General features: G+C 45.5%; 1 protein-coding gene across 2 annotated transcripts in view; it reads left to right on the top strand.

Moving 5' to 3' along the window:
- Nucleotides 1-11,000, top strand: part of LOC116395119 (plexin-A1-like) — a 237,855-nt gene that overhangs the window by 149,944 nt on the left and 76,911 nt on the right. For both annotated transcript variants that reach the window (XM_031868709.1, XM_031868708.1), the window contains exon 10: nucleotides 10,169-10,369. In XM_031868709.1, coding sequence (XP_031724569.1) covers nucleotides 10,169-10,369 — 201 coding nt within the window. The remainder of the gene's footprint in view (nucleotides 1-10,168; nucleotides 10,370-11,000) is intronic.

Below are 11,000 nucleotides of genomic sequence, written 5' to 3'. Positions count from 1 at the left end.
CCTCCCCCCCCCCCCCCCGTGCCTCCGGGCTATGTGAAACAAAACGACTGCCTTGTCCCGCTCCACCCACCCCCCCCCCCCCGAAGGCACATGAGTAATTATATGCGGGAAATTAGTTTTGAAAGAGTTTTGATGGTGCTCTCTGTCTCAGTGGATACCTTAAATGGCCATCAGACTGTTGAACGGTGCACTGAGGCAGAGGGACGGGGGAATTAACTCGGGTATCACTGCTCTTCACTGCCTTGTGCTACGCTAACAGGCTGGAATAACCCTTATTTTAACCCTAAATGCATTCATTAAAGACCGAATGTGTCTGAAAAAGGTTCTTTTCAAAGGGGCATTCCACCAATATTACTCCATAGATATGTCACACGCACTGCTCAGCCTGGTCTTTTTTAGAATCCATCAATACTAAATTGTTGAAACACCCATTTAATATTAGTTATATTGTAGTCCTGCTGGTACCAGTTGATTCCACCTGTATAGAAGCACATTAATGCAGTTCTGACCTTGATACAGAAGGTTCAAATACATGCTTCTCGGTAGATGATGCGTTCCACGATGTAAAGGCTGTTGAAACATTGCAGCGTTGTACATCATTCTGTGTCATTTTAACCGTGCTTATATAACACTGGGTCTTGTTTGGATCCTGGTTTCAATATGATGACACTTGACTTCTGGCGTTTCAGATAAAAAGATTTTGCCAAGAACTTTGCCAAAACACAATTGTAAAGAAATGGCAAAGTAGTCTGAAAATGTTTGATTAAAGAATGTGTAAAGACCCGACAAAGCAGTTGGGTTTGATAACACAATGCCACGGACTGATTCCAATCTAAATAAAACGTATTCAGGTTCGATACCTTGCCGGAAAGATCAAACATGTCTAAAAGGAAAACCTTTTGAACACAGTCTTGGTTTTTGGAGAGGTAATCACACCCGAGGGCACTCCAGTTCAACCAGTCCAAAGCATAGTAACTATGACTGCATCATTCAGGCAACATTTGATCGGATAGGTCGAAGGATAGATGGGGTTGTGTGCTGTGCAGATTGCAAAGTTTGAAGGAGATTCGTGATTCCGGGCTATGTGAATCAAAACGACTGACTTGTCCAGGTTGAGTCAGTTTTGAGTGCACCATCCATACGATACAGGTGAAGACGGGGAATACGACCGTTGTCCCCGCTCTTCGCGGAAGCCTGTTTTGCTCCCTGAATCTTTGTTCGAGTGCAGAGAGTGAAAGGTACCAGCAGCCGTTTCTTAGATTCCCCGTGTACGTCGCCATAGTTCCATTTTCTACCGTGTTCTCAGTTTGTCTTTGTGGTTTTGTAAAGACGAGCAGCAGTGTGAATTCCTTTGAGTTCCTGACAGTATCGCGCCCCATGAGACGCAAAGACTAAAGAACTATAAGCCGCTTTGATTTAAAATGATGAGGATGAAACAATCGAGTTTCGCTCAAGTTTTCAAAAGTAGCTAAAATTGTTGTGTGACTTCCGATCGAGCTGTAATGAAGTCAAGGCGTTGTTTATACCTCATGCATTTATTTAAGTGTCAGAATCTCAAGTTCACAACAGCGTGAACTCTCCTTCTGCGTTTTATCTTTACCGCATATTCCGCCTCGCTCTGTATCCCCCGTAGTAACCGGCTGAGAGGAGTGGGTGGACAAAGGCTTCTAACACAGTTCAAAGTGTCTTTTATTGAACAGAAGAGCTCCTAGTGTGCTGCGATGGGGGGGTTTGCCTGCCTGCCCTCCTTCCACCTGAGACTACGACGGAGGAACTCGGGTCATTTGTGCAAAATAGATGAAACGACGTTCTCCTGTTGCAATGGAGCACAGGGGGGGGATGAGTCACCAATCCAGAATAAAACATGAAACGGGTCTCGCAGAGAGAAGCGATCGCTTTCATACGTTTTCTCGGCCCCGGTGAATTTGCATGCTAGATACTGCGACGTCTTTTGTTGTGAAGTCGGCTGTGTTGTGTCTTGCTTGAACTTTTCAGACCTAGGACCTTTGGGACCAGGAAGCTCATTATTTTGTCCTTACATTAATGGAGGAAATAAGCCCAAATACATGGAGGCAGATAACGGGTAAGTCGGTGCATTTATCATGGGCTTTTTTTCTACTGACCTTGAAAGGTTGGCTGATTCTGAGGTGGGTCACAGAGAGCTCTTATTATTCACTGGGTCATGGCCTAAACTGGGTTGCGAGCCTGTTTTTGGGTTCCCACATGACAAGGAGCACTGTGTAATTTTCCCGCCTCGCAAGATGAAACTAAATTCATCAAGTTTTGATCATGCGGGCTTCAAAAAAAAAAGAAAAGAAATAAAAAGAGAACACGGGACTGAAGTCATCCCGAAGAGCTTCTCGTTATCTGTACTGTATCTTCTGTGTCACCCTCGGAAATACACACACTCACAAACGGACGTGTGTAGCTTTAGAGGCTCCTATCGATCCACCAGCTGATGCTTATCGGCTACATCCTCCTCTTTGACCATCCAGACCAGATAGCATCCAGATAGACACACAATCACACTTGGTCATCAGAGATACCGCACGGGGCAATGCTATTCTAATGGAGACGTGGGATGAAGAGCTCCAGAGAGGCACAGCAGTGGCACGCTATCTTTTCCGTTGTTTGATCGCTTTCTAGGCGCACATGGCTTGAATTTATAAAATGTATTGATATCTGCATTTTGGTGGCAGGTGATTGGGCTTTGTCAAAGCTCTGATATTGGTCCCGGACCATTGTGCAGTTTTCGGACACATCTGGCGACCCACTGACACTGCTGGTGAACAAAGTGAAGTATTCAGCAGCTAAAGAGACAGATGTGTCCCTCAGGAGTCGACACGGACCACAAAAACTCGACAGTTGGCCATCAATTCAACAGTGTGATGATATGTCCTTCTTCACAACTTGTTTTCATTGCCCCCATGTGGCCAACGGAATGAGCTATCGCAGGTTCAAAGACGACACGAACCCTTTCACGGAGCTGCTCGGCGGCAGCGTGCTCAGCGCTATTCTATCCTCCTGGCGCTTTGACAGTAAAGCCAAGTTCACGGCAGAGCGCTGTTCTGTTCACGCTACACAACTTGCTGACTCCTAATCTTGAGTCTCGAAGTCACCAGGAGAAATCCCAGATGAAGTCTCCAAACTACGTTTTTTTTTTTCACGGTGAACGACATAATTCCCTCCTCGTTTTCATGCAAAACTAAATATCTGAAGAGTTTAATTGATAAAAATCACAAAAATCGGATTCCGGATCCCCCGATGTTTAATCAATATCTGTACAAGAGAACCTTTAACTCAATTAGCCTTCGTCATAGGGCTGAAGAGGGCCGATAGGGCTGAAGAGGGCCGATAGCTCCTACAGCGCCGCTCATGTTCCTACTAAACCAGTCTGCGAGCCGTACACAATCCACATATCAGACATTATCATTCTGCAGCAGCGAGGCCCACAAGAGTATCGTAGCACAACCCGGCTTGCCGTGCTGATGGATATCAGTTTTGTGTCTGGCCTTCTTTTGGCCTCTCCTCTTTAGGCTTTTTTTATTTATTTATTTCCCACAAAGAGCTCTGCAGCATTCAGTGCATATATGCACAGCCACGAGGGAAGGTGTCTTATTGGACAGCGTGTGCTCCGGGTATTGCAGAAATAGCTGGAGTTCATGATGCATTGGTTGATAAAGCTCCCTCCACTCTGACCCGCCTTGTTGTTGTTTCTTATACGGGGTTATACGAGACAGACAGGGAGAGATAAAGAAAAGAGTCGTTAATGCTGAGGGAGATAAATACTCTCAGATGGAAAGACGTGTGTGAATGGGCGGAAAATGTTTGAGGAGATCCATATAGATACAGCCTTATGGCCTGTCTGTGTGTTGATTGATGGAGGGATCTACTGGGATTACCTGCATGACCCACTGCCCGTTATTGTGGTATTCTCTGCTGTGTGTGCGTCTGTGTTACTCTCTGTTAGATTTATTCTCTGAGGGCATAACTATATTAGCGTCTAGAACCGAGACATTGCTCAACAGATGACTCTTCCTCTGTCTCTCCTGGGAGATGTGGTCATCATATCAGGTCCTTTTCTTTCTTCCTGTGTGTGTGTGTGTGTGTGTGTGTGTGTGTGTGTGTGTGTGTGTGTAACAGCGCTGGTCGATGGGGGTCTTTCCCCCTCCGTTCTGAAATGGTTCATTGGACTGTAACGCCAATCCGCGGGGACCCTCTACACTGCTCTCACATAGACAAACACACACCGGCTCCCTCATCCATTATACTCGGAGTCTGTCAGCGCCTCAGCGAGTTGCCCTCATGGGTGACGGCCGGCAGCCAATCGGAGCCCCTCGCCTCATCTCTGACATCATCGTAGTTGTGATGTCTCCATCCTGATAGAAAGTAATTAGAAGCGAGGGGAGAGGAAAATAAACAGATAATACGGTGATATGATGTTTTCATCTCTAACATACATGGTAGTTTTTTGTTGCCAAAGCACCAGGACAATTCAAGTTCCTGAGCACTACACTCCCAACTCCACACATCATCTCGCCAGCCTGCCGTTTGTCTGTGTACATTAGGTTCCAGCAGCCGACGAAGAGCGGTGAAATGTGAGGAAAAGTGAATATGAAAATGCAGTAGAGCGTCCTATAGCCGCAGGCATCATCCCAGCTAAATAAACAGCAGAGCAGGTAGAAGGGCAGAGGGTGGGAAGATCAGATGAAAGAGGTGAGGGAGAGAGCGTTGAAGAACGGACGAGAGTGAGGTGCGGTATCTGTGGTTGAGTTGTAGGAAATGAACACGACCTCGGATACAATTGTTCCATCTAAAACCTTGTGCTTTTCATTGTTCAGCAGCTTATAGATTGACATCAGCCGAAGGTAACAAGATCCAACATCCGTGAGTCTCCATATCCCCAACCCTGCACGTCCGTAAAGTAATGAAAAACGACATGTCGCACTTGCTTTAGAAACTCACTTTGCTAAGCATCGCTGTTCAAATGTCAGAAATCAGCCCCTATTCACTGTACAGGTCGCTACATTGACTGTCCGAACGAGTGTGTAAATGCATGCAGTATAGCACCCTCACAAATTCTACAATGCGGAAAAAAAGAAGAAGAAAAAAGTGGGAAAGAGCTGAAGCTCGTCACAAAAATCATTGTAAAGCACACACTGTTTTCCTTTTCGGTGCTAAACTGGCTCATTGCTGACGGGTCGAACAAACGTTGACTGTCTTGCAGCTATATGAAATGAATGACGCGTTATTGGTATATTATTCCATAGGCTATTGTACTCTTCACAGTGGTTTAAGTAAACAATTTGATAGTATTTCGCAGTTTTGTGCCAAAGGAATTAAAGGCATGTACCATGTATACGCCGGTTGAGTTCAGTGATTGAAAAGCCCGGGCTCCTAAATTTAGTTTTCCGGTACATAGTGAACCCTGGCACCGTCGTACCACCTTCTACCACCGTTCTTCCATTGAGAATCTCCAATATTTCCTCTGTGTATGACATGCTGTACGCCTTTATTCACAGCAGGCCGTTTTGAAGAGAGCAGGTGAAGTGAATGCTGGAAACAATGGTTCCGTCCCATTGAACCGTTCCAATAAGCCATGCTCGCGAGCCTGCATGTCCAATAACTGGACCCTGGAGCCGATGCATCATTGTTGTTATCGATCACAGCTGTGCCTCTCCTTCTACAGGGTAACCTGTGAAAAGAGATGCTCTCGAGATCTCAGTGTGCATATTGGGATTTCCATTCCTCCTATGTGATCAAACTATAGTCACAAATCATAGCAACATGCATATAGTGTACATTTTGTTTCCAGTTTTCTTCTTCAAAATGGCCACCATATAAATAAAAACATTGGGAATATTTCAATCAGCTCCAAAAAAAATAGTATCCCAGAGGCTCCGACACTGACCTGGAGATTTTACGATGGTAGTACGGCAGACGGACTCCTTACCTTCCCTCCTTTGATCACAGTGTCTGTGTGTCTGGCCCCAAGGCTACTGTAAAACATTCCACAGGCTCAGTCTGCACTAGCTCACCGCACACAGCCAGAGGGCAAGATTTAGCTCCGGCTCGGTGTGTGCGTAGCAGTCGGTGTGTGAGGATAGCCGCGCATGTGTTTGGTTTGTGTGTGTGCATATGATGTGCATTTCAGAGCTAGATGTAACATAGTTTGTGTGTGTGTCTGTGTGTGTCTGTATTGCTCGCCTGGGAAATATTTAGTATATATATATATATATATATATATATATATATATATATATATGTGTGTAATGTCTCCCATGTTGCAGAGCTCGGTCCCCGCCTCGCTCTGTTGGGAACTTGACCTCCTCGACTCTCATCCCCCACTTTAATAAACACATGTATGGCTCCCAAGACCTCGCCTCATCTCCTCCCCTCCTTCCCTCTCGCTTCGCCTCTCCTCATCCTTCTTTCTTTTATCCGTGTTTATCTCTGCTCATCCCCGACTTGCGCCGCAGTAAATTTATATCTCAACGAGGCATTTGTGTAGATGGTGTGTGCCGGCAGCAGCAGCTGCTGGGGAAACTTCCAGCGGTCAGAACTGGTTAACGCTCATCCCCGGATAAAATAAAGGTAAAAACAACAATGAGAGAGGACGAGATAAAGAGAATGTTAAAAAAAGATCAAGTGAGAGCAAGAAAGAAAGAGGAGAGGAGCGAAAGCGAAGGGATTAGAGGAATCCCCCAGGTAAAAGAGATTGTTGTGTCTCATTGTGTAGAACTGCGCCGCTATCTGATGCAGACTCGGCTCTGACACCTGTCACCACTCCTAATGAAACAGCTCCCACAATCCTCTGCTCCCGTATCTTTTGTCTATACTCACTCCCTCCCTCTGCGTACATGCGTGTGTCCCACTCGTTTCCCTTTATGTGTTTGCGCAAGTCTTTGTACTGTATGTGTGTATATATATATATATGTATATATACTTATACATATAGGCCCGATGTAAGGAATGCCTTTGTATGTGTTGTATGTTATCGTGTTCCTCAGAGGAATGTGACGCCATGCTTTTTATCCCGACACTGATGCATCAGTAATAAGGAACAGACCTTAGGGGAGAGAGAAAGAGAGAGAGAGAGAGAGAGAGAGAGAGAGAGAGAGAGAGGGCGTGTGTGTGTGTGTTTGTGTGTGTGTGTGTGTATGTGTGTGAGTGAGCCAGACAGGATTGCCATACCACAGTTGGAGCAGAGGCTTGAACCCAGCCTCTCCGACATTAACAACGATGAGCTACTTGCTACTTCATTGAGTATCTCTTCGCACACACACACACACACGCTTTCCCTTTTCCTTCCTGGGCTTCTTTAGTCCTGTTTTCCATTTTATTAGAGGCTAGAAGCAGTTCATTAGCAGCCTGTCGCCATCTGTGAATACTTTAAACTTTAACAGTCAGCCTCACTAATTGACAATCTGCTTCACTGGGCTTCACTGGCATTGATTTGATCTCTTCTCTGTCTCTCTTCTCCTCAGTTATTTCCTCCTCCTCCTCCTCCTCCTCCTCCTCCTCCTCCTCTTCCTCCTCTTACACAGCCACATTCACATCATGTAAAAATATGAGCTGCCAACGGGGGGAAAACCTCATCCCGGCCTCCTACTGATCGTTACAAGTAGCAGCCTTCACATTACCCAACAGTGGTCATAAAGTGGACCGAGACAGTTGGCAGACATCTACTTCAAAAAGAAAAGAAAAGAGCCAATCAATATTTGTTGTATTTAGTTTATGGATAGTTTTAAAGGTGTATTAATATTTTCCACACTTTCTGGCCACTTGGGGGCAGCAGAAGAAATCAAAAACGTTGACATGTCACCAAATTGTCGCCTCTCCTCATTTGGGGACCGGCCAGCATATCGAGGTTTTGTCACCGCTTTTTGCTAAACGCATCAAACTGCTGCAGCTATAGAGACGAGGTTGACGAAGTGGAAACCACAACCATGAGCTAAAAGATATCAAAACCTCTGTACAGCCTTGCATTAATTGGCTCATTTGACCCATTGTTAATCAGTATTAATATAGCAGCAAACACCTATCTGCTATGTAAAGATATAGTGGAGTGATGTCTATCTCCCTCTATGTGTGTTGTATGAGCTTCACTGCGCTTTGTTTACACAACCGGACAGGCTGTGTGTGCATTTTAGTGAGTGTCCTGTGCCCAACTGGCCAGCTAATGGCCGCCGCTCTGCTTTGCGCTCATACGGCGGTTAGTGCTGATAAAGCCCTCAGGTACCTTAGTTAGCTGCTAGCCACTGGCTCAGCCGTCTACCTGTTGAGAGCCATGTGGATTCAATTGCTATGCTCTGAGTTCTGTTGTCATTATTAATGACATAACAGGACTTATTCGTAAATGACTTCCCCACTTTATCATGTTTTTCCGTGTTACATGCCACCTTAGTGCGCGCTGCAAATATATTGGATTACAGAGGAAAACCACTGTTTAAAATCCCAGTGTGTTTGATTTGTCCACCTTTCACCTCCCCATGTGGCGTCAATGCTACCTGTCTGTGTCGGTGTGCTCTGCGCTGCAGTCATGACGGGAGCAGAGGTGTGTCTCCTGGTGCCATTGTGTCCAAACCTCTCTCTCTCTCCCTCTCTCTCTCTCTCTCTCTCTCTCTCTCTCTCTCTCTCCCTCTCTCTCTCTCTCTCTCTCTCTCTCTCTCTCGCTCCCCTCCACGTCTCCTCTGCCGTTCCCAGGCCCAATCTTTCAAGTCGTTACCGATGCTCCATTAGACAGCACCTCTGCACAGAGCAAACTCATATTGAGATCACCCTGCAGATCATGAGGGCTGCTGCTGCGGCTTGACTTTTAGGTATTCACTCCTGATTAAATAGAATGCAGTTCCCACTGATTTATCATTGCGGATATAAACGTTTGCTATCCTAATAGGAAAATTATAGTCCGCTTAATGGCGCTTAAAGTGGAAGACGTTTTCATTTATATATTCTAGTTGGGTATGTGTATGGCCTGTATGATTGTTTAGAGCATCTCCAGAGGAATACCAAACACACATTAGTGGATACGACTTGTTAAGTGGTAATTACAGCCTTTATGATATTGCAAAGGCTTTTTGATCCACTTTCACTGTAGAAAATGTCTTAACTAGTCACCGCCTTTTAGTCAGACTTAATATAAATTAACAAATAATAAGTTTTGTAACTTGGAACAATGAATAAAAGGCAAATTACTGACTTAAATCTCTTGAAACAAGTATTTGTTCTTTCTTTTGGAAAGTTAATAAGGGTGGATAGTTGTGATACATTTTATCAATGTAAATGTAACATCTGGAGGTAGCTATTGCAGTATCAATGCCACACACAAATATGTTACAATTAAATCTAGTTTATTGAGCCAGTTGAAATGCATATTAATCCGAGAGCACGAGCAGCGATGTAGCACGGATTCCATCTGACAACTTCCATCTTTTGTTTTAATTCGGGCTGGGAAAAACCCTCAGAGATTTTCAATTACGTCCCTTCAATTAATATGGTGCGAAGCTGCTGTTTCTCGCCAACGTTTTATTGATTGAAGAGCAGCAGGAAGCCGGTGAATGGAAGCGCTGACCCCTCACTCATCTCCCTCTCTAATCCGTTAGACTGTAGCTGTTTCACAGTGCGGCGTGTTAAGAATTAACACCGTCCGTGTTCCTCAGAGACGCCGCCTCAGGCTCTGATTTTTGTCCACGCAGAAAGAATTACAATGTCCTTTAGTGCATTCATTTAGGCAGCGACAAAAAAAACATATTTAATATCCATAACAGCCTCAATAATGCTAGGAAGGGTTTTTTATTCCAAAATGTTGTGTACTCGTTTTTGACAAGTAACTACCGCATTCAATATTCAGCGGTTCATAAATAGGACAGGAGTTGATCCTCAAGAGTGTTGATAATTTGGAAGTTTTAGGCTGCCTCCATCATCAAACACGCTCCACCACGAGAACAAAGGGACGCTGGAATGCATCTAGAAGTACGTGGTTAGAAAGAAAAGGATTCAAAGGTGATTGTGCACATAAGGAGTTCTGCAATGCCATTTCTAATACGCAACAAATTGTCAATTAGAATAAATAGACATTCTCTCCACTCAGATCTGCACCCCACTTCGGTTTTCTCTTTTCCCAGACACGTCTCAATTCCTTTATTCATATTTGTCTCATCTCCAGGAGTGTCCTCAGATCCTGCCCTCCACCCAGATCTACATGCCCGCCGGAGTCCTGAGGCCGATCACGCTGCTGGCCCAGAACCTGCCCCAGCCGCAGTCCGGACAGAGGAACTATGAGTGCATCTTCCACATCCAGGGCAGCACGCACAGCGTCCCGGCTCTGAGGTTCAACAGCACCAGCATACAGTGTCAGAAGACAACGGTAAGGCTTGAAAAGAAAAGCACTTGATACATGTGAGTTTAGGTGCTGGCTGAGGGGCTTGATATCGGCTTTTTACCATCTCGGCTAATCCTGATCAAATGTCTCAGTGCACCGACCAACCACAGCAAAGTTTAATCTGTCAGCAGGAGCTCCATTCGGGCGGCCGCACCGCTCCACCCATTTGTAGGTTAGCTGCAGCGCGAGACAGAGAGACAAGCCGTGATGGACCGGTGCGGCAAAGGCTTGAAACTGAGGCGCACGGCCACGGGGAGTGAGTCGCCAAGCCACTCTCTTTTCACCCCTGCCTCTTAGCCCTCCGTCAAGCTGTCACCGCTAATAGGGAGCGACCATTTCAGCAATGTTAATTTCCTCAGCTCCAATCAGGGCGTGAGGCAGAGGAAAAGGCAATTAACGATGGCAATTATGACTTACTTAACGAGACGTATGATTAAAAGGCGAGCCGCAGCGCTCTCGCTCACGGTGATGAGTCCGACGGCAAGTCCTCGGGACTCAGCGATGATTCGCTGGTTGTGAACTCTACCCAGTCAAAGGGAAAGAATGAGTCGGTCTGATGTCGGATTGTGACACGTAAAGTAGTTCTGGGGCACATTATCAAAGTTGATTTTCCAGA

Source organism: Anarrhichthys ocellatus, unplaced genomic scaffold, assembly GCF_004355925.1.
Source record: "Anarrhichthys ocellatus isolate YVR2014 unplaced genomic scaffold, GSC_Weel_1.0 scaffold44, whole genome shotgun sequence".
Lineage (NCBI taxonomy): Eukaryota > Metazoa > Chordata > Actinopteri > Perciformes > Anarhichadidae > Anarrhichthys > Anarrhichthys ocellatus.
Note: the sequence above shows the minus strand (reverse complement) of the source record. Positions and strands in the feature narration are given on the sequence as shown.